Raw genomic sequence first — 24267 nt, 5'->3', positions numbered from 1 at the left:
CTCTCTCTCTCTCTCTCTCTCTCTCTCTCTCTCTCTCTCTCTCTCTCTCTCTCTTTCTCTTTCGATGACGCGGAAAAGAATAATCCGCAAACAGGTTACACGCGATCGATAATATCGTTGACATAGTTATTAACTATCACCATTTGCATGAGTCATATTAATAGACTGTTAGAATTATGAATAAATGTATAATATATAGACAATGACGACCACGCGACCAGCTTCATAAATAAACATCTAATCGATTTGACTTGGAAAAATAACGACGGAATCGTTAATCCGTGAAACGCATAAAGGGAGAAATATGCGAGGCGCAGCCTGCGCAAGGAGATATATTATGCAAACAGCACGCGTGGCTATAAGCAATACTTGGAACGACGCTACTGCTTTTCGAGCTTTTACGGAAAAAAGAACTCGTATTTTTTAACCGCTCTACTCGAGCGCATGTGGTTACATGCGAGTGCCAGTTTGACCGTCATTTATTCTTTCCTTGGCATTTGGATATTTCAGTAGAAAAACTCATTTACCAATGCGCACTCCGACCGAAATGCGTCGGTGTGTCTACGGACGTTTTTCTGTTGAAATCGGATTATATGGACTTTTTCGATTCATGTTTGTGATTCACCAAAGAGAGAGTACGCATGAATTTGCACCGAAATCACATCGATGAAAACAGCTCATCGATATGCGGCGCAAGATATATATTTATACGCGGAGTCGGAAGAAGTGACAACGGTAGTTTGTGATTTTTACAAGGGAAGAATCCACAGCTTGTTTACGTGAATCTTGGCATGCTTCCAAAAAGTGCATTCTCCGTTCGTTTATCGCTTTTATCTTCGAAAAAATACCGATCGTTCTTAATTAATACAGGAAGGTATGCTGATGTACGCGCCAGTAGCATCGTCCTCGATTCGTTAGCCTGTGATATCAAGAAACGTAAAGCTGTGAAGCAAATTCGATATAGGAAATTTTGTTTCAGTAAGAACCCAATATTTTGTTGTCGAGCTAATACATAAGACTCGCAAATACACTGTGTAAAATAATGATAATAGATATAATAGCTTTGAAAAGATAAATCACCGTAAACTCATTAACTTCTTAAGCATTTGACCCTGTTTTGCTTCCACTTTATCTCTATTTTTTGTAAAGATATTATGACGTGAAGATTGAAGCCTCTCGATCACATAGTATTTTTTCATTATGATATTATTTGAACTTTAACAATACCTCGTGTACTCTTTGGATTTCCACGTTTATTACATTGAATATTACGTATTACGATAACTCGGTTAGTTTCTCGTAATATATTTCCTCGTTATTACACTCGTAAAGAGTCACTAAGCGTACACACCAATTAAAGCGTAAATGAGTATGATGAGAATCTTGATAAAGATGTTATTAACGTTACAATATCATAAAGTATTTCGAAGTAGTTATTCAATATACGTTTATGTTAAATTTTTAATCGGCTTTTCAAAAAGTTGCGTTTTATAAACGTTTATAATCGCTCTTTATAATCGCTATTTAAAGCTATAGACAATTATAATTATAACGGAAAATAAAAAAAGGAGCGCTACGTACTTAATTGTACCGTTCTAACGAAGATACATGCGCGACCAACAAAATTAAGGGAACGACCAAACGAGATTTTCTCATTTCAAAGTGGAAATGGCCACCAATTAAAACTTCACTGCCAATCACCGCACGCCTTGGTAATTTATTATGGAAATTAATTCTCGATATCACAAGCGAGACGGGCTTGCACAAAAATTTTTCCTATCCGTATCGTTTCTCTGTCGATTGTAACTATCGAAAAGTCTCACATTTTTATCGAACAGCGTCAAATCTAATTGCGAGCGCTACTCGCTTTTTTTAACGGACAGTTAATTAATGGGACACGACACACCACGATATTGTATTAAGCTTTACATTTCAGTTTGCCGACCGCTCTCAAATATAATAGATTCTTATGTATATATAAAACAAATGTCTCCTTGATATTATTACGGAAATAAATAAAAATTCTATTTTTCTATGCCACATAATTATCTAAAAGAATAACGAGTACTTATGAAAAATGCAGATTACATATATGCAGATAAATAAAAATTAACTAATGAAATTATGTATACATACTGAATTAACATTTGTTTAAAATTCAAGTGAGTAATTCATTGTATAATAAAATATTTAAAAAATTTTTTAATATAACTGTATCTTTGCAAATATCATTACATTTTAAGAGAATAATTAAATTCTCTATATTAATTTAAAAAGAAATTAAAAAATTTGTCTTTTTTTACGTTTCAAACCTTTTAAGTTAATAATAAACATCGATATGATCGAAAAATAAATTAAAAAATTTATGCAAAATTTTATTAGAAATATTTTCAAGTTAAAAGTGTTAGAATTAACACATAAAAAAATTTTTTATGTTTTTGAATAAAAAGCTGACGATGAACAATAGTATGATATATCTATAGCTAGAGAGAATTCATATCAGCTGATCGCTAAATTGTCAGCATATTGCCCTGAAAGGGTTGCAGAATGGAGGTCAGTTAATGAGCGGTGTCCGTTTGCGCGGGTGCAAAACGCGCGTTACTCGGCTATGCCGAGTGTTTACCTACCTAGGAAAGGACCCACGGCCTAGGCGGTGGGTAGGGTAAAATCAATGCACGGGTTAGACGACGGCAAGCCAGAAGAGAACGATGGTGTAAGGGTGAGAGAGCGGGAGACGATACTGGTGAGCACGAGGGTGAGAGAATGGACGGCCGGTAAGAGAACGTGCGACGAAGCGAGAGACTAAGAGAGAAAGGGAGAAGTACGGAAGAGAGAGAGAGATGTATACGGTTGCAGACGGCGGCGGAGAAGCGAACGGGCAAGAAAGAGACTGTCGAGTCGGAGGGTGAGAGATGAGAAGAGTAAGGGGACCAAGAGGGTGAAGCGAGAAAGTGAGCCGTTGGATAGACTACGTGTAATAGTGTAGGTTGTAGGTATGGTAAAGGTAGGATGAGGGATTGTAGGCGGGTAGGTAGGTAACGGGAAGGGACTGAGGGAAAGGGAGAGAGAGAGAGAGAGCGGGGCGGGTGATGCGAGAAACGTGGAGCAGAAGGGCGCAGGATCGTCGTCGAGTAGTTCGTCCGTCGTAGTCGTTGTCCTCGTCGTCGTCGAAGGGTGGTCTTTGTGAAGGGGGATGGAAAGTGTTGAGGGCCAAGCGGCTCTGGAGAGCGGCTCTCTGAAGGGTGTCGTTCTGACACACTGCTCTACATTCCGCCGTCGACCCACCCTCCTTCCTTCCTTCCTTCCCTCCCTCCGCTTCGCCTACCACTCTCGCACGAGTCTCCACCGCTGCTATCGTCGCGATTCAGACACCGTCGTTGAGCGGTAATCGCCGATGTGTGCGACGTTGTGCCCGTAATGCCCGCGGCAACCTGCGAGATGTTGTTTCTGTTTCGTTAGGGTGAGTGGACTGGCACTTGAAGCGGCTTTACGGTCAACACGGGTTACGATCCGGTAGTGCGGGTCGCTATCTCGTCGAGGAATGCGCGCGTTGGCCGAGATTGCGAAGTCGTTGCTGCGTCGCGAGTTCAACGATGAAGTAATAAACTTCGTTTTTTCCATTTTACATTTTGTTGGGCTTAATTAGAACCAAACTCGTACGCATCTGCGTATTTTTACATAAAACCACGACTACACACTGTATTACAAACTTTGTTTGTTGGTTATGCGAAAAATTGTTATTTCCTGCACGTACATCGGTTCAATTTAATTAGATGTGCCAGAAAATGAGATATAATAATAGACTTTGCCAAATATGGAAAAATTCTGTTTACAGTAAATATTTATATTTTTCAACAAAATTTTATCTACATATTAATAAAGTAAAAACGTACGTTCTTCAAAACGTTATATACCGATTTTTTTCTTGAACTTTCAAGACCTTTTCCAAGATTCGATCTGTCTATTTAATCCTCTTCAAAGCATCTTCCTTCCACTGACAACTAAGAGAAGACGTGGCTAGATAGAGCATTGTAGGCGTCTGGGAGATGGGTGTTTCTGTCTTTATTGGGTCAACCGGTATATGCACATCGACGTTTAAGAGACCGTATAGATATCGAGGTTGCTCGAATCACAAGAGCTTACGGTACCCAGATAAACACTCTACCGACGGTTTTCAATATGCTCGTATATCGATTTCAACGTCTTGTCGCTCTCGACAACATTGTCCAACTATAACAGAAACTAACGATAGATCGCTCCGATCCTCGAACTACTCGAAGAGGTGGACTCGATAATGATGAGATAACTATGATGGCGTCTTGCTGCTCGTTCCGGGGAATTCATTGTTATCGCTGTGTTAATTACGCGGTATCGAGTGTTTAATTAATTAGCGCATTGATTGCCGCATTACGTATAATAACCATGTTTGTTCCGTCGAAGCCGCACAAAATATATATTAGCCGCATGCCGGTGGTTTATTTATTAATAAACGCGTAATAATAATAAAACAGTTGAATCAGAATCTATACAAAATATATTTTCTTCCTATTTATAAAAGACACAACATTATTTAATTAGCGGTCATTTTATAAAAATGCAAATTAACATATTTTAATATTATTAACAACTCAATCATTTTTTTTGTATATAAATTTTTTGTATTTTAGATTATTTCTCCCAACTCTTTATATCGAATCTTTATTGTTATACGCGCTAAATCAAACGCGCTGAATTAATGATGCTTATAATCTTCATAAACAATTCATTATCTCATCTCTTTCGAGTCTCATTTGACAGAAATTAAAGTGCAAAACCTAAATACAATAAAGTAAATAACGCGGAATAAACTAAGAACAATTTGCTGCAGTAAAATCATAAATGACGTCTTCTTTCAGTCAACAGCCACTTGCTCTTTCCCATCATATAACGCTCGCTACGACAGCTCGACTAGAGGCTATCGCATAATCCTAGCAATATATATCTAGCATCTTCATAAGCCGCTCTATATTATCCTGTCCTATGTTACGATACCTGTACCATATTAGCCTTTATTTTTCGGATACCCGATTGCAAACTCATGGAGAGAAAGCCGGGTAACTTTGGCGATATCACACGACAGCTGTTGCTTATCCGTAATATTCCGGCAAGCAAGAGGCAATTTACCTAACACGCGCCATACATCCTTCTCCTTCCTTCCACTTTAAGCGCTGTATAAAACCATATTTCTGCACGGCTGTCTACGCTCCAGTTTATAGATTAAAAAAAATCTTTGACGGATTTAAAAAAACCTTTGACAAGAAAAAAATTATATACATCCAAGGCGTATCCAGGAATTCAGTCAGGGGATGCAAACATGTAGCGCTTCACACAAAACTTATTAAATTTATATTAAAACTGATCTTTAAGGATCCACAGTCTTCAGTAAACACTTTCTTAACGTGCGAGCTACGCATTTTGGCTAATGAGCGTTTAATTTTTTATTGTAAGAATGATTTTCATAATTTTCAAGTATATTGCTCCTTGTCACTTAAGGGAGGAAAACGAGCGTCCTTTCTCTGCCGCCCTCCCCCACCCCCTTCCCGGTACGTCCATAATTATTAATATTATTATATATAAAAGCCACGCTTTATCAACATTCAACATTTGAAATTACGAATGAAAAATTAGCACAAAATATGTAACATGATGCAACATGAACATTTCTTCTGCTGTTGGATAATGTTTATTCTCATAAAGCAACTGTCCAAAACAGACGTAAATTTGAAATTTTAGCCCTGACCGTGACAAAGTACCCTCTAACTCTAGCGCAACAATGCGGTGCACTTAATTGTGCTGGTTTACAATTTTTGTTGAAAATCTAATGTACGGCGAAATTACATGGTATGCTTTTTGCAAATTACACTAACGACGCGTCTTAAACAATGCACTCCTCGCCTAATGTCGCGGGTCTGACTCATAGTGGGTCATAGCGGGTTACCGTAACGACCTTGTCTCACGCTCGCAAAAAGATGGAGACCATAACTACTTGTTGGCTCGTCGGCCTGGCGACTGGTTCGTACTACTGTACGCCTCACGTAACAACCGGGCGTAAATATATATACGCTAGATACACACGTTCTACACTCGCTTTTTTATTTATCTCATAAAAGTTTGCTTGTTATCGGATGTCTCAGGGATATTAATATTTTATCTACGAGTTGGAAATTGAACTCATAAAAAAGCGATGCCTGAGAACTCGCGGAGGAAGATTTTTCAAAGCACGCGGTTAAATGGGGTCGCTCAGCGATAACTTTGATCGTTTAATTATTCACGTAGCGATGAAGATTACGTTGCAATAACGAGGAATGGCAGATGAGTCAAAAGCCGCTTGTGTGCTAGCGTCATTTACGCAAGACTGCACTCGCAAATCAGACTATGGGAAATTTTCGCTCCCAACTGCGTAAACAGTTTCGCGCAAACAATCTCGTTTCTACAGTGGTGGGTTTTCACTAGAAAAACTCGGGCTGAATGACTTCTCTTAGAAAAGGATTTTTTTGTATGATTAATCAATTAAGTCTACTAACTAAATAGACCCTATGATAATACAAATCTCATACCCCTTCTCTCGACCAAATTACTCAATTAATCGAAACATGCATTTGGATAATGTGATGAAATAAATTGCTATGTTTGCGGTACACAATAGAATCAATAAATATTTACTGTAGCGATAATTCGATGATTGTAAATTACAATATTACATTTCAAGAGATGAATAGAGAAGTGTTCTCTTCATTTTCTACTCTATTTTATATCACTTTTACAATATATTGTATTGTTTCTTCCCTATCGTTAAAAATTACTTCCTACAAGATTATATAAAATTTATTACTGTATACAAAGCAAACAATTACGTCATACAAAATATAAATCCAGATACATCACTCGGATCACAAAGTGTCAAAGTTTGCGGGGTTCATTCGTTAGATGTTGTTCGTAACCCAATAAGCCGCGACAACAAGGGCGACTAGTAGTCTCGAGCTACTTATTCATTCGCCGGAGATTGTTGGACAGGTAATTAGTGGAGCAACGCGTCGCCCGTGGGCCTAATTATAAAAGAGATCTCTCTCAGTTGGCCCCTGTCAACTTCGATCTCGTGAGGCGCCCCTCCTATTCGCTCTTCTTAAATCTTGTATAAGCTTGTGTCAGGATGAGGAAGAGCAGAAAATTTATGAATGCCTTGGGAAAGTGTTTTGTCAAACAAGATCAGGAATTGTTAATTAACATAGTGAAATATAACGGACAATAAATTGAAGATATAATATAAATAATGAAGATTTCTAAATTAATTATAGAGTAAAAAGTTATATAAGGCTATGGATTAAAATTTATATTTTTCATAATAAGTAAAAAAAGTGTTTATTTTAATAAAATATATAATATATCAAAAAATAATAATATAAAATATATTTATTATAATCATAAAAAATAGATTAATAAAATTCATTAAAGTAATACAACAAAATAATAATAATGTTAATAAATAAAATTTCTAAAATAATTTCAATTTCGTTACAGTTTTTCATGATTTTCTATGTCAGTATTTTAATGCAATATAAGTATTTTCATCGAATTAAAGAAATTGGTGCATAAAAAAGCTCATTGTCTTAAGGGAATCCTAAAATAAATTCGAACTTCGACGAGATTGCTATTTTATCGATAAAATGCTGCATATCAACATATCTTTAAATACTACTGCATCAATATTTTGCGCACATATACATAAATTTTCGTAGAACAATAGCGTTTTAATTAGACATCCAAATCTAACTCTAAAAACTCTGTTATTTATTCATGTAAACTACTAGTCTGTATAAATAATAAAGCTTTTATGTGTCAAGCAAATGTTACTACGATATTGACAGCTCTGATATATTGGACTAAGAAATTGGTAAAGAAAATCTTAATTTAAACAATTTTATTTTCATATATTTTCAGCATAAAGTGCACCTCACAGACAAGTATTAATGCGTATAGCTTAATCTTCAAAAACGATTTTCAAATCAATAGAAAAAGAAAAGAGAGAAACTGTTATACAAAAATTACTGCGTTTAGTCGATAAAACAGACAACTTTAGGATCCTCTTATGTATTTTAGATTTAAAGGGAGAGGTCGAGTATGCTGAGAGAGAAATAGATCAAAACAAATGAGATCCATAAAGGAAATTCGACGAGGCAGATGTACATACATACTATCTGCAGCTATGATTATGATGTATTGATATCGCGCACGATCAAGCGTGATCCGGTTTCACGTTTACGTCACTTTGATTCCTTCTACATAAATCGAGGTAATATCAGTAGCTATACTTCTATATATACGTATATTATCTACACTGCAACATTTCGGCTTTGATTACTTTCACATTACACGAGATTGGTTATGCCACTTTGATCATTCAAAATCTAAAGCTCGAGATATACGTTTGACTACTTGCTGCTTAATGGAAATGTAAGCAACTGATAGCGTGGTTCGCTATATCGATACTTCAAAGTAGCAATTTAGTTATGGGACATCCGGCAGGCGGATTGTTTTTGATATAACTGATTTCTATGACCTGTCAAGTTCAGAAAGCTCGTTCTGAACGATGTAATCGGAGGATTATATAAGCACAAATAGTTTCTGCAGTATTACCAACGCGATAGTAGACGGTGACAAACATTTTCTCGTGAGAGGGGAAAAGAAACTGCAATCTAGATTCTCACATGAGGTACATATATACAAATTAACAAGGAGTAAACCGCTAACCAAAATTGTGTACACCAATGCCTTCTAATGTCTACTAATGCCTAAGTAATGTCCAAGTAATGCCCAAATTTTATGCCCACTAATACCCACTAATGCCCTAATAATGTCCTAGTAATGCCTAACCTCAAACTGCTTATATTTTAATACACAATTCTCTTAAGTAATGCCCAGTAATGCCCAAAATTTGTATACCGTAACGCGGTTTACCCTTGCAAATTAGATATATGTATAAAAAGTCTCAGGCTTTATTGGTTAGTCCAATATGCGTCTTTAATAAGGAAGAGACAGTACAATTTTCAGAATCACCGCCGGGATTCTCAAAATAATCTATACCAAAAAATATTTGCATTTCTCGGGGGAGAAATCCGCATATCAAGAAGCAATAAGACTTTACACCTTCTGAAAGCACACTTTAGCTATTGAGCTTCCTCGATATTGGGAAAAAATTTAAATTCTAATACCATCTTGCAGAATCCACTTACGCCACAATGAAATGTTTCATTCATCGCCATACGGTATACGAAATAGTGTTGTACAGCATCACGCGGTGAAAAGTCAAAATTATCCGGGTCATAAAAAATATTCAGATTTTTGCGCATGAGGGATTCCTCACGTAAAGAAAAACAATTTTTGTCGGAGAACGATTCTCGCGATGTCGCGGATAAAACTTTAAAACTTTTTTTAACTGGCATGCGTGGGAAAGTTCGACGCCGATTGCGCGTTTGAGCGATCTATTCTCCAATCGCTCGTATATTTATTCTAGAGACAGGACAGATATTTTTCATCGCGTGGGGACCTGCTGGTCCTTCCATTGCTGCATATTTACTTCGCGCGCTTAGCTCTCGGTAAATATGGTAAACCGAACCGTTTGCGGAGAGAGATTTCAGCAAAAAAGTTTCAGGGATTCTGCCAGCACCCGCATATTCTCAGCGGAGAAGATACAATCTGCTCTACCCCACTTACGGCTTCGTATTATCGCGAATTTCTCGCGAGTCCGTAAATATGTATTTCGCCGCTTGCCGATCAGACGTTACCCAGTACGTGAAGTACTGTAAAATCGATGAGCGTATATTGCGAAATCGCAATCACGGAGGCTATTCGCCTTAATTAATTATCAATGCATCCCCGAGGAGCACGTCTTATTAATTATTCAAGCGTCACTTACGTGAAGGTTCGTATATATTGGTGGGCACATGATACAACGGCAGCACACTCTCGATTACCCTGCCAGACAATCCCTGACGCGATACTAGACTAAATTGTGGAAAGCCGGGCTGACCAGACGAGCGAACATAAATCACCATTAAAAGAGCCGAAGTGAATTTCGACGTTATGGATAGCCGTGATTTAAATAAAACGGATCGGTGCACGGACCGTGGTCTTGTACGAGGTTTGTACGAAAATCCACGCCATGTCCCTCCGCACCATTGCAACCCGACCAAAATGATGAAGATGCTGCGGCATTCTCTAACCGCGTCTCCCGGGAGTTTCTGCTTTTATGACGGATTATAAATCATTTCAGGGATCCTCGCGGGCGATCAGTCTCTTACTCCCGGGACCGCAATCGCAACTTTCGGCGGGCGAATTTACGTGCACTTCTCAGATAATGTATCGTTCGCGAGAAGTTAATTCGTAACGAATTGGCGCAGCGATATGGTCTCTTGCGGAGAAACCATCGTTAAGTTTTGCGAGTTTCGGCAATCGGCCGTCTTGTAAAAACAGTAATTTATGTAAATTTCCACCTCTCGCCGGAATTTGTCTATAGGAGAAATAATCTAATAGGTATATACGACACATAAAATTTACATTGAAAGAAACTTTGTATTTAGGTCGTAATATCATTCAGACTTTCTTAATAAAATATTTCTTTTGCAATTTTTATTTTGACGTAATAAAAAATAAATATAAATTGACAATCATTATTGAAATTAATCCCTACCGTATGCATTGATATAATTATTAGATATTTTACGATTTTAGTTCATATTTCAGATATGACAATCACAAACAAACGTTGAATCAATTCAATAACTACTATTTTTCACTAAAATCAACGAGCATGAACATTAACTTTTACAATCTGAGCTAATTTATAATATACTAATGGACTATACGAATAAACAAGTATTTTTGCATGCGATGATTATCAGGTGAGTCTGTAGATAACATGTGACCTAATTTCTTTTTCCACGATAAAAGACGCGTGTTAAATTGAAAAACCACTACTACACAAACATTATCTATAAATGCTTAACAAATTAGTGTAAAACTTGAGCAAAAAAATAATGTTTCTAAAAAATATAAAATAAAATAATTCTATACGTTATCAATTTTTTGAGAGAAAAACAATGTAAAAACCCTGGTAGAAATTTCATGCATTTTTTTTTAGCAGTTACTGAACAGTTATTTTAACTCTGTCTAATAACAAAAAAAATAAAATTACTTATTAAAATCCCAATCAAGATGTAACGCTTTACCTGGAATTACTGCATATAAAAAATGCGCAAAAAATCTACACTTATTTATTAAATAAAAACAGGACGATAAATGAACTGGAATATTTAAACTAATAATAATCTATTAATACTAGACAATAATATTGAGCAAATATTTACAAAAATTATACATATTTTTATCAGAAAAACTGTTTTATAGCTACTGAATGACACTTATTAAGTTCTTGTCCATTTTTACGCAATATTGTTACACAATAATTTCACACAATAAATAATTCATTAAATAAAAGTGTAACTGCATTTTATTATTTATAGCTTCAATTTTCTTACGTTATCTATTTCTATCTCTATAAAGTATTTTTCACAAATCCACGATGTTATCACGCGCGAAACAATAATACCGTATAATATATATTATTATTTCTTTATCTCTACATCAAATCGCAGTAGCTCGAACAATTTACCGGTTTCGAGTGAAATTACAGTTTTTTACTGCCCTCACAATGAGGGCATTAGCAGTCATATAGCGCGATTACCTTGTCGAGCACCACATTACAATTGTCATAAAACACAACGATCGAATTCTAATTATCAGACCGAGCAATATAGCAATACGTTTGAAAATCTCGCAGATCGAATAACCGAATTAAATTCAGGTGCAGAATTAATGCAATTTCAACATCCATTGTAATGCAACTTCAATAGCTGTCATCATTGGATTCATACCGATCTGCTTTGTAAACGTATATGCAAGGTATCTTTTCCATTAAAAAAATAAATCCCAAAAAAAAGGAGGTATATCACGCAACGAAAGTACGTACACTTCCTTCGATTAATACTCATGCATGCTCGCGCGTACGAGAAATAGCGCGGTTGCAAGTTCGAGAATCGATATCAACGTTATAGGCGTCTCTGCTCCATTGCGGCGCCATACGTGCAATGTAAAAATCTCGATATCCGACAGCCGTGGTGCTCAACCAGTGACAGTAAAACGCCGAGTCGACGCGTTAAACGAACACACTGCGAGCGTAATCCTCAACGGAACATTTTGAAATTTTAACGAAGACTGACTTCCGCCCTCTCTTCGACGTTTTTCCATCCGCGATGCCTTTCTGGGGCATCGATCGTAGATTACTTCGTCGAAACTTCAAAACTGATTACTGCGAAACGAGCGAGATATTTTGTATTGCAAACGCGAGAAAGTCAAAGCTGCTGCTTTTTCGATGTATTAACTGTTTTTTCGAAAAAATATTTCGCAAGTAAAAGGAATGATATACATGTGTATCCCAGGTGGCTGCAAAGAATCGGTCAAATGAAAGTTCTTTGAATTATGTTGAAAACGTGACACTCATAAATAATATTGATCGAAAAAGTATTTTGTTCTACCCAGTAAAATTAATGATAAAATGGAATATAATTCTTAAAATGTAATATAATTGTTAAAACGTAACGTTAATTGTAACGTTGTTGTTAAAATGTAATGTTAATTATATTATAATATATAATTGTTAATAGAACTTGATATATTAATAAGTCATAATTTTTTCTTTACTTCATTCAAGATAGAGATTTAACTTATATTTTTCTATATGCATAAAAATGTCTACTCTATTGTAATATCATTCTTTTAACACAATAATATTTATCAAAAATTCGATCAACTCATACGTATCACATCATTGACAGATACTTCACTGGTCAAGCCTGATAGTCAATCGATCGATTAAAGTTGACAGACTGTCGACTTTAATATTGATCGAATGTTTAAACAATGTTAATACCTTACTGCTCTTCAAAGATACGTGCGTGAAATGAGCACACAGTACGTGTGAAATTGACTGCGTTCAGCAGAAGAAACTATAATCAATTAGCGCTTAGTGATCTTTAATATGATTGGTTTCTGCAATTAGATCCAACAAAGAACTAAAGGCAAGGACCAATCATAGTAAAGAATCACTAAGCTCTACCTGAATTTTCTCAATTGAACGCAGTCATTAATTTTTTGATAATAAAACATTTTAAATTATGAATCGACAAACATTATGCAAAGTAAAAATAACAAATGAACAATTTCGAGAATCAGTAAATAATTAATGTCTATCAGAGAAAAATATTAACAATTTTTGTATTTAAATAATATTTTGTTTAGCAATTAATTGTAATAAACCAGGAAAAAAGAGTCGTGCACACGATTCTGTACATAAGTGGTGCGTTGCTCGTTAAAAAAATGATACTCTATTTCAAAGACCGACTTCTTCTTCGAGAGAGAAAATTCTCAGAGAATTCCTCAGTACTCTGGTAATTGAGAAACAGCCATCGGCTATCGTAAAACGTAACGTAGAAAAATACGCAGTGCCCGCAGCAGTTTCGTAGGAAGGCCTTTTCCGTTCGACCGAAAATAACTCACGATCGGTAGGCGATCGGTACGACGGGAGGAGAAGAATTTGAGGACGAGGAAAGGTCCAGAGGCTTGAAATCTAGTCCTCCTGAGAAAATATTTCGCACGAGACCGGCGATAAATCGAATGACTTATTACTACTAGTCGCGTAATCTCGGACTCATTCCGAAGAAATGTGTTATGCCATCGAAAATAGATATGTCGCGGACCAGATCCATTCAAAAACACGGCCATGAATTTTACATCAGCGCGTCAGGCTAAAGCTAACAGATTCTGAATCGAAATTAAATCGGGCCGAGGAAGCCGACGAAGAAAGAAGAAGCTGCCCATCATTCTCCACTTATTGCACTGATTGATTTACGACTGACACAATGAAACAAAGACGAGTGAAGCAATAATCGATCAATAAGAATCGCAGCATATTGGTATAACGAAAAATATGTAAAATAAATTTTATCACTATTTAATTTACAAATAATTTACAGATAATTTACAAAATCACTAAACAGAGATAAAAACAAAGATACTTTACGAGTTAATTGATTGTAATGCAGATAATTACAGTTATTTTTCAATTCGATGTGATTTTATAACAGTTAGTTATGTAATAATCAGCATTCGCGATACGTAATGTATTATTGATAGAATATTTTAAATTTTGATACATTTAATGCATTCACGCACACACACACACACACATTTTTGTATATTAAAATTTGATGTAGAGAAATAATGATAGAAAAGGTAATTTTTACAGATACACTGTAAAAATTTGTCAAAGCACTTAATACTGAGGGATTGCTTGGACCAAACAAATTTTATCATTTTGCTGGACGACCTTTAACACATGAACGATGACGGCGAAGGGATATTAATGTCGCGGCTTCATCTCAACGAACCAATAAATTCCGACTTTAAATCTGGCGGTTTAACTTTAGTGTTGCTGAACGATCACGCGAGTTCAATCGTCGCACGATATTTCGTTTCAAAATGTTTATCGCGAAACTTTGGTATTCCCGCTAACATATGATTCCATATATTTTCTCATTTGAGTGAAGCCACCTTTAACTTTCTAAATGTATTCGTTGTACTTTAACCGTAAATCAAGTCAAAAAAGAAAAAGTTTCAGTGTTAATATAACATATATCACTTTATTAAAAGAGATATAAATATATGTATATCCTTCTTCCTTTCATTTTTCTTCCTTTTTTTGTTTCCATTACATTATATATAATATACAATACTTAATTTATAAATATAAATACTTTAAAGATTCCAAAATCGAATAAAGAAAGCCTGGAAAAAATTAGAATGCAGAGTTAATTAATGTTCGAATTTTTTAACATCTTCTGTATTTGGTCTTCTGCTTTATAATTTTAGTTTTGCAATTTCAGTACCAATTTCAACAATTTTGGCAAAAAAACTTTTCTCGAAAATCGCAACAAGTTTCTAACGATCAAAACCTGTTTCTGCCAAGATTAACGTTATAAAATTGTCCTGGAAGAAGCTAACCGCCAGCCATGTTGAAACTTTGCTATAGCTGCTCGCGACATGTCGATGTTTTTCCGAGAGTTTCTCAAATCGTGCGATTTAATCTAACCGAGTCCTCTACACGACTGTAAAACTTCGGTGACCGAACGAAATGTAGTTTTGTCGCGGTTGGGCGCCGATGCGCTGTGATGGCAGGTCGCACCGCGGTTACAGTGATTCTATTATACGTTGTACTGTTACTGAACGTGTCATCCGTAATTATGATTGACGAACCGATTTATTATACGCGTATGCGCGTCACTCTTAGCGTAATCAGTTACGCATAAATCATATAAACATCATACTATCCATATACATGTATGTAAATTGCGTATATAGCTGACGAGATACGTATATACGAGTAGGATACAGTCATTATTTTAGAGATGAAGCCCAGATAAAGCTAAATACCTAAGTTAGCATATGACAGCAATTAGCAAGTCACTATTAATGCTATTAAAGATATATCAAGTGCACAGCCTCTGCAAAAAATGACAGAAATTTATACTTTTCGTGTAAAAATAAATGTTATATACCTACACGTGAAACAGTTCAATAAAATCAATATTTATATTTAACAGAGTACAATTTTATAGTTTGAACGAACATTTTTTTACTTTATCTGAATTATTTTCTTCAAACTTGTTTACCTATTAAAATAATTTTTTATCTAAATTCTAAATCGCCTCAAACTTTTCATACTATTTTCAAATACAATATAGAAAAATTTGTCACTCTTCCACATCTTTTTATTATGCTAAAAATATGTGTAATACTATAATTATTATAATTATATCTGATGTGACTAACTTTATTGATGTGTGTCAATTTCTTACTGTATTTAACACGTCGATCGACTAGAAATGTCTGTGGCAAAGATGGTTTATAATATAAGTCGCGGGAGTGTCGTTCGTTAAATTATGTACTCGTCTAAAGTTATTTTCGGACTTCTATATTAGGACGGAATAGTCGAACGAAGTGACACGAGTTGATAGAAGTCGCCGCGTACCAGAAATCTCTTTAATGCAAGCGTCCTTGAATACTAATAGACGAGAATATGTTATATACATCTTGATTTCATAATAATTTTATAGTAATATTAAAAAATTTGCAAGAAAACGATTATTATAGATTAAAAAAGTATGCAATTTTACATTCCAATTGTAAATAATAAAGATAAAAATCAAATGCATTGTCCAAATCAACTTAAGAATATACGAGTCATTTAAAACATTATCAAAAATCCTACTATTATTGTGTCTGTGTATAAAATTTGAGCACAATTTCCTTATTAGTTAAAAGTTATTTAATTTTTTGTTTGTATTGATTTTTATGTAAAATCGCATTTTAATTGCAAAATCGAACAAGTAACATAAGGATTTAATTAAACTGTATATTTATACTAATCTCAGATAATAATAAATATTTGTGCAAAAATTTATTTAAATCCACTTACTCGTTTAATAGTTATTAATCTAAAACTGCATAAAAATATGGCTATTTTGCTGCATAAAACCATTATAAACCAAATTATTTGTTTCGTTATTTGTAGTTGGTTTCAGAGCATATTCACAAGCTAATACAGATTTTTTGAGTGTGATATTGGGTAATATTAGCTTTTTTGGGCTGATTGTTTGATTATGATATTTAGATAACTAGACTCATATTTTTTGTTAGAAAATAAGTATTTGAATAAAAAATTTAGATTTGTATTCGCGTAAAATATTCAAGATGAGCGGATAGCCTTTATATAAAAACCTTGCCATTAATAATAACTACTACGCTGAGAAAAACGTCTGGTTAAAAATAAACGAACCAGAAGATTCTGATTACATCAATTCCGGCTATCTCATAAGTAGAATTTAACAGAATTAATAAAAAAAATTCTAATTCGAACATTTTTTAACCAGAGTTCCAATTAATCCAACCAGACATTTTTTTCAGTGTAACATTCATTGTAACATTTGATTTTTCAGTACCTAGTCGAAACATTTGTGTCACATTATATTATATCATTATGATATCATATCTTTCAATCGATAGATATAAAGGCCTTCTTTATTCGAATTATTGAGAGTTCATGGTTCCCTCTCTCGTCAATACCTTCAAGTCGTTCGAAGAAATATCGTTCGTGCTCTTTCGTTTCAGAAATGGCTTAGACGAGCGATAAAGAAAATCATAACGCGAGTAATGTCGCGTACAATCTCGCCGTAAAATATCGAAAAGTGCGTCTCGGCGAGCTTACCTTGAGGTAGGACGGTGAGCAAGAGGACTATTTGGAGACCGGCGACGATCGTATTATAAAACTTTATTCGCAACTGCGGTAGACCTCTTGCCTGGTGCGCCATGGCAGATGAATTTTGCAGGCTCAGGTCGAGACGCGACACCGACTTGCCGATGTTCATCTATCCGGTCCCGACGTGCCCCGTCGTGACCGTGATGCACTGCACAATTTTGCGTGTTCACTTCTACACGCAGCGATCACCGCCGCGAGTATCGCCCGGAAGCGCTTTGTCACCCGCTGCGTCACTGATTATCATCATCGTGCAGGGTGTCACGAGTCGAGTTCAATTCCGCACGAATCGTCCGCTAATCGATACTCGATGCCCTCGCTAACGCACCCCCCGACTTCGCCGTCATAACCAAGCGTTCTTCCGCGCGCCTCGGATGTGCGTATTTCGCGAGGTCTCGATCGCTCAAAGGTGGCAGCGGTTTATCGTTTGCAGAGAGGACGCGCTACGTTCGCGCGACGGTGCTTCCCAACGTTTCGAGCATTCTCACGGGGGATCCTGAAAATAATGATTTCATACGTGTGAACGACCCCTTCGCACCCACTTTCCATCGTGTGCAGCAGCATCGTTTCATGGCATACATTTGCGGTATCTTTTGAATTCACCGAGATCGCTTTCAGTTGTTAATGCGGGCTGAAATACTCACTGGCGAATCCTAATTACATCTTCTTAATCATGCGTTAGTTATAAGCTTGAATTTCGTGGCTAAAGAATCACGCACCATCCAAGATTTTACGCACAAGTCACAAGATATAGTTATTCCAGTGATATAAAGTATATCACTTGTGTTAGATTTTTTAATATGCTACTTAAACAAAAAATATTCGAGATTTTATTTCTATTTTAAATGCTATAATTCATTTTTTAATACTACAACTCAGACTTTTAATAAAACGTTAATTCAATATTAAATTTAAAAATAATGTAAATTTTTTCCAAAATTTACATATAGGACGATTTTGAGAAAAATGTTTGAAGCATGTTTCATAAATATAAATTAAAATTATGCGCAAAGTTTCTACAGTTCAAACACTATTTGCTACAAGATAGTGAAATGATGCTCATTTGAATGTTACTGTCATCTATTGCGATACTTCTTTCTGATATGTAACGGTTGCGAATGTCGTTACTGGCATCGAAAACTTAGGTGATTTACAAGCAGGGCGTTTGATTTACTATTTCATTATCAGCAAGAAGAGATTTCTTGTATTCCCCTTGGAAAAACGTGCTGCGACTGGAAATGATCGGTTTCTTCAAACCTCGATATCGTAAATTTTTCATTTTCTTCGATCGAAAGAATTATTAACACAATTGAAACATATGCAGACTCATATAAATCAATCCTTGTGAACTAGAACAATCTTTTATAATCGAATAAATCATTAATATTATTACGAGGAAAAAAATATAAAAGAGCCCAATTAGATTCGCGCGCGACGTAACATATATTCAATTATATTCAATATATATAATTAAATTAAAGTATAGAAATTAAACAGAATTTCTAAAGACAAAAATGTTGTAATGTATATATATTGTATATAATATATACAATTTTATATTATCGAGAAAAATGGAATATATTGCTATATCTTGTTGTATATAAAAAATATTTTTGTTTAAATAAATAAAAATATGTTGGAAATATAAAAAAAAATGTAAATTAATAATCTTGCTTGATTATCTCGAGCTTTAAAAAATACGATACGGCGCGAGAGGGCATTATAGTTCTATATTCTCGCGCATTTACTTTACCATGCGATATCACCAAATTACGCTATTAAAAAACATTTTCATATTTCGTTGTAACAGTAGGCGAATTAATTAGCAACCCTTTCCACACACAACCGATCAGCCACACATTGATTACGAGTCCAGTATTACGATGACCTATTTATCGGAGGGAGTGCATTAAATGGCACGCCATTACCGCGGTTTCTGCCTATCGACACAGGTAGCAATTTTTCCATTGTCTCGCACGCCTCAGAGAATCAACAATGGCGCGAGTTTTAATCTTACAGGAAATGCGTCTGTGGAGTTTTGACGCTGCTACTAGTTTACTACACGAGAACGTACCCAAGACTATAATATACGATATCTTGCACGCGGTATCGATCGTTTATCAATTACGTTATGTCGCACGGATTTGGCATGCAGGCCGTAAACGGTACTCTCGTCGATACGACGAAGCAGATCTTGCCTCTAAATTTACGAGAGCCCGCGCCCGGTTTACAGGTGTCCGTGGCGACTATACGCTTCCTCATTCGATACCGAATGCTGCCGTTCTCCCCCACGCGGCGGCGTCCATCGTTACGAGTACTCTCACCCCGTTCTCATCCGACACTGGGGCTCACTTCGTTATTTGCTGACACCCACCACGTCGACGGTTCGATCAAAATTTCCGGTTGCAAACGGCGAAATGACATACGCAGCTACGCTCGACATTCGTGCAAATTTGTAGATAATAAAAAGATTTTTTTTTTTTTTTTCAAATACGAAATAGGATTCGCCAGAAGAGTTCACAGAGCAGAAATGATTTTGTCTACACCGATAACTGATGCTCGATGAAGCCAAAGACTAAATCTGTAATACCGCGAACGACGCCGCGGTTATTTTTCGCGATTAGCTCCTCAAGCCGCAAGCACGCTGCCGCGAGATTTCAGACCAATGTATGCGCGCGCGCTCTCACACACACACACACACACACACGCACGCACACACTCTCTCTCTCTCTCTCTCTCCCTCGGCGAGCTTCGAGAGGGGCGCGGGTGTGCTATCGCGACTCCTGGCAGAGCACCACGGACCTGCGTTCGCGGCCTGGCCGGCGATCGTCTTCCTCGTCTCACTACCGTCCACCGCACGTTCCATCCTCCCGCGGAACAGCACCACCACCTCCGCCGCCTTCGCTGCCTCCTACTTCAGCGGAGCGCAACACGGTGTTGCCTGGTATCTAGGCAACTTCGCGGAGCGTGGCTGCTCCCTCTGCCAGCAGCCCGTTCCACATATAGGCAACGAATTCGCCGTTCTCTTTGCCGTTCTTGCTCGCGCGCGCGGTTTCAGTTTTCTTCTCTTTCTGTAATTTCTGCCCTATATTCTCGTATATCCTTTCCCCTCTCGTCGCACTCGTTTCCCTCAACACGGATCACGCGTTCGCGCGAATATACATTCTCGTATATCCGTGTTCACCACCGCCGCTCTTCCTGTCCTGTTGCGGCTGTTCCTCCTTTTTCTCCGCACTCCCATCCGCCTTGTCCTCGTCGTTCTGCTTGTGCTACTCGCTTCGAGCCTTTATCCGTAATTGCTCTCTCATCCGGCACCTCCTGCGTGTACGATTCTATCTCGCATCGTGGGCACCGCAGGTTCAACACGAACGAGATGCGAACACGAGTAATCCGTAATGATATCGGCGACTGTGACGACGAGCACGAAGATGAAGAGAGAGACGTGTAACCCTCCCGTGTAAGCCGCACGCACAGAGTGTACGCCGCCAAGTTTGGCCGCGAACGTGGCAACTCGCGTTATTAGACTGAAACAGCGGTTGGCGAAAGGGAAGACCAGGAATGGAGAAAAAGAGGCGATGGAAAATAAGAAAGAGACAGATAGAGAGATAAAACGAGAGAGAGAGAGAGAGAGAGAGAGAGGGATTGGACACACTGGGGATGGAGAAAACCGCCTCGTCCCTGCGAACGGGTGTCCGAACCGGAAACCGAAACCCCTGAAAAAGGAGGCGGTCGGGGTCGTGTACGAGCTGCCGGTCGAGCTCTCGCGACTCGCAGCCACCGCCGCGATATAGACGCGAGGAGCGCTCCCCACGATGGCCATAACCCTCCTCCGCCACTTCCACCACCGGAGAATCCACCCTCTCCAACGCCCCTACCCTCCCGTGGCCACCTCCAGTTCCCACTACGATTTCGCGGGAGGCTGCGGACTGGACCAGCACGCAACCAGCGTGATCCCCACCACGTCGCCAGAGTACCAGGATAGTAGACTTGGGGGTGCGATGACGCGGGGAGGGGGAGACATCGCGGGGCTCGAGGGGGCGCGAGAAGGCGGGTGAGTACGGCGGTCCGGGGGTGGAGAGGAGAGGAGCCGGAGGACAGCATCCCCGAAGCCCACCCCACAGATCAATATTGTGCCCACCACCGTGTACCGGAGAACTTGCCTCATCTCTCTCGCATAACCGTAGCGCGCCACATGTCTCATCTCTCTTACCCCTAACCGCCCCCTTGCGAACTCCCGTAGCTCACGGCCGTTGCCGTGTATTGCGCACTCTCTCTCTCTCTCTCTCTCCCCTTTCTTTCTCTATCCTCCCCTCCCTCCCGTTCTCTCTCCTCCACCGTGCCCCTTCTTCACCTATATTCTCGCCTTCCCTCTCAAGGGTAAGCGCGCGCGAGGGTGTACGTTGATTCTATCGCGAACCGTCGCAAACGATGCTGGTCCAAGTCCGCTAAGGGGGATTAGCCTCGGCGGTCGAGATCCCAGGGACGGCATAGTTTCGACGCACCTTACGGTGTCGACACGAAAGATAAGTAGAGCGCGAGTAGATGTCGGGATTGACAGATGAATCGATTGTTTTCCAAGTTGCTGAGAAAATGCGTGTTTAAGTTGAGGTCGACCAGATGGATGGTTGATGGATGAGCAAAATGTTACTTTATACGTATACGTGTATATTCTCATGTTTCGTATGGTCATTGTTTGTCAATTAAAAGTTTTTATGACGAAAGAAGATTTAGTCATCTTTTTTGCAATTCTTAAGTATAAAATGATATAATAGATTTGAAAAGTGTTATCAACTTGACGAATACTCTTTTACAGTTTTCCTTTTTAATTCTAAAAATTTAGTAAAAAATATTTTACGTAGACATTTTTTTAATATTGATTAAAAAATGTAATTTACTCTATTACACTTACAACGTACATTGTATACTATGTTATAATTATCCATTAAAAATGATTAACATGAATATTTTAGTATGTCAATTTTTTACTTAATATAATTGTTAGATAGAGAATGTGTTACAATTACACACATACATTGTTGAGTGAGAAATTATAATATTGATGTAATATCATTGTAGTGTTTATAATATATGTATGCTGCAATATAATATATGTAATATAATATACTACAATATAATGTAATATTATCTTAGTGTATTATAAATATGTTTTTTAAAAATTGAATAACAAATATGCTATTTAAAATAATGATCACAAAATTTACTGTTGATTAATCTATTTAACTTAATATTGCTTGAATGATGAGAATTGAATGTAATACAATACAATAATACAGACAATTCTCTTACCAACAGTTGTTTGCTGACAAGTTTGCAGAAAACTTGCAAAAGGCGCTTCAGTCACGGACGGAATTTGTAATTGGATAAAAACAGTTAATGCTTATTTCAATAATTTTTCTTCGAAAAATTGTTGTATTATTTATCAAAAGTTACTTGATAAGAAGTAGATGTATAAATTTATTTTTATGATCTCATCCAAAAGTAATATTTTTGAAAAACTATTGCTGATAATGTAGCTCTTTCTTCAAAACACCTTCCTAACAAACACCTACATTACCAAAGTATGAAAATGCAGTGCATCCGCATGCTTTACAGTCGATAACGTCAATCTTTATACTGTCAAACACTCGACAACATTTCTCTCAAGAGTATTTTAGTCGAGAAAAGAGATTTCTTTAATGTGGAGTTTCAAGCGTGACGAGAGAAAGAAAAACATGAATACTCATATTTTCTTACAAAAGATATCTTTGATATATACGACAATGTAAATAAAAATTTAATTCCAATCCTATACGATTAGAACCATTTCTGCAATAATTGTCTTTAATATTTCTTTTTTATTCGCGTAATATTATATTTCGATGTATCATTTTTTAGAACGTAGCACGGTTTTAATTCAGATTATTTTAGAACCGACTAATTTGATATAAAATAGTTGCAACAATTAGAAATACGATGAATGCCTAAACAATAAAACTTATTTATTCATCAATGTTACTCATTGATTTTACGTAATAATAGCATATGGTCTGAATAAATTACATTAATAATTAATATCTATATAACTATATCTAATAACACTGATTAAAGTTCTCATTACACAATGGAACTGCAATTAACAATTTGTAATCAGCCATAAATAACAAACTTAGGTAAGTACATACAATCTAATCATTAGATATATAGTATTTTCATAACTATTCTACAATTACAACTAATAATGAAACAATATATGTATTACTTTATTCGTATTATATAAAGTCAAAATATTCTACGTGAACTATGACACAACAGTATAATGTACTTAATGGGACATTATCGTTATAAGTGTCCACGAACGAGTAACGGAGTAGTAAGAAAGTGAAGAGAAGGGAGAGGGAAGATATTCAGGGATTCAACATTTTCCTTCATATATACGAGGTCGTTTACTCATTGTTATAACTTCCTTAGAAGCCATTACAAAGACGCGCGCTCCTCCATTCTAAGATAATTCGGCTGACACAAAGCACACAGCTACCTAAAGTTCACGAAGGGAAGAGGGAGCGGGCAATTTGCCATACGCTACATTAAATTTCACAAAAGCGGAAAGCGCTTGCCACGCTAACGTAAACACTGATCAAAACTGTGTTTCTATGTAGAACGTGTTAGGCATCGCATTTGTACTCGTACCATTTAGAGCGACATCGAATACAATTATCTACCTACTCAGTATGCTAATTATCGTAAGACGCCGGACGAGGTAATATATCGTCATCGTGCAGCCCGTGCCGTTCCGAGATCGTGTC

The 24267-nt window shown here is 37.0% G+C and overlaps 1 protein-coding gene across 1 annotated transcript in view; it reads right to left on the bottom strand.

Annotated features, from left to right (window-relative positions):
• The window catches only part of nAChRalpha6 (nicotinic acetylcholine receptor alpha6), a 253207-nt gene extending 231254 nt beyond the window's left edge, over nucleotides 1-21953 (bottom strand). The window contains exons 1-3 of the mRNA XM_018543183.1: nucleotides 21882-21953; nucleotides 21117-21299; nucleotides 17417-17576 (exon numbers count right to left, since the gene is read on the bottom strand). Of these exons, the coding sequence (XP_018398685.1) occupies nucleotides 17417-17576; nucleotides 21117-21299; nucleotides 21882-21953 (415 nt within the window). The remainder of the gene's footprint in view (nucleotides 1-17416; nucleotides 17577-21116; nucleotides 21300-21881) is intronic.
• Nucleotides 21954-24267: the final 2314 nt, after the last annotated feature.

This window comes from Cyphomyrmex costatus, unplaced genomic scaffold (assembly GCF_001594065.2).
Source record: "Cyphomyrmex costatus isolate MS0001 unplaced genomic scaffold, Ccosl1.0 scaffold112, whole genome shotgun sequence".
Lineage (NCBI taxonomy): Eukaryota > Metazoa > Arthropoda > Insecta > Hymenoptera > Formicidae > Cyphomyrmex > Cyphomyrmex costatus.
The sequence above is the reverse complement of the archived record's forward strand: the minus strand, read 5'-3'. Positions and strand labels throughout refer to the sequence as shown.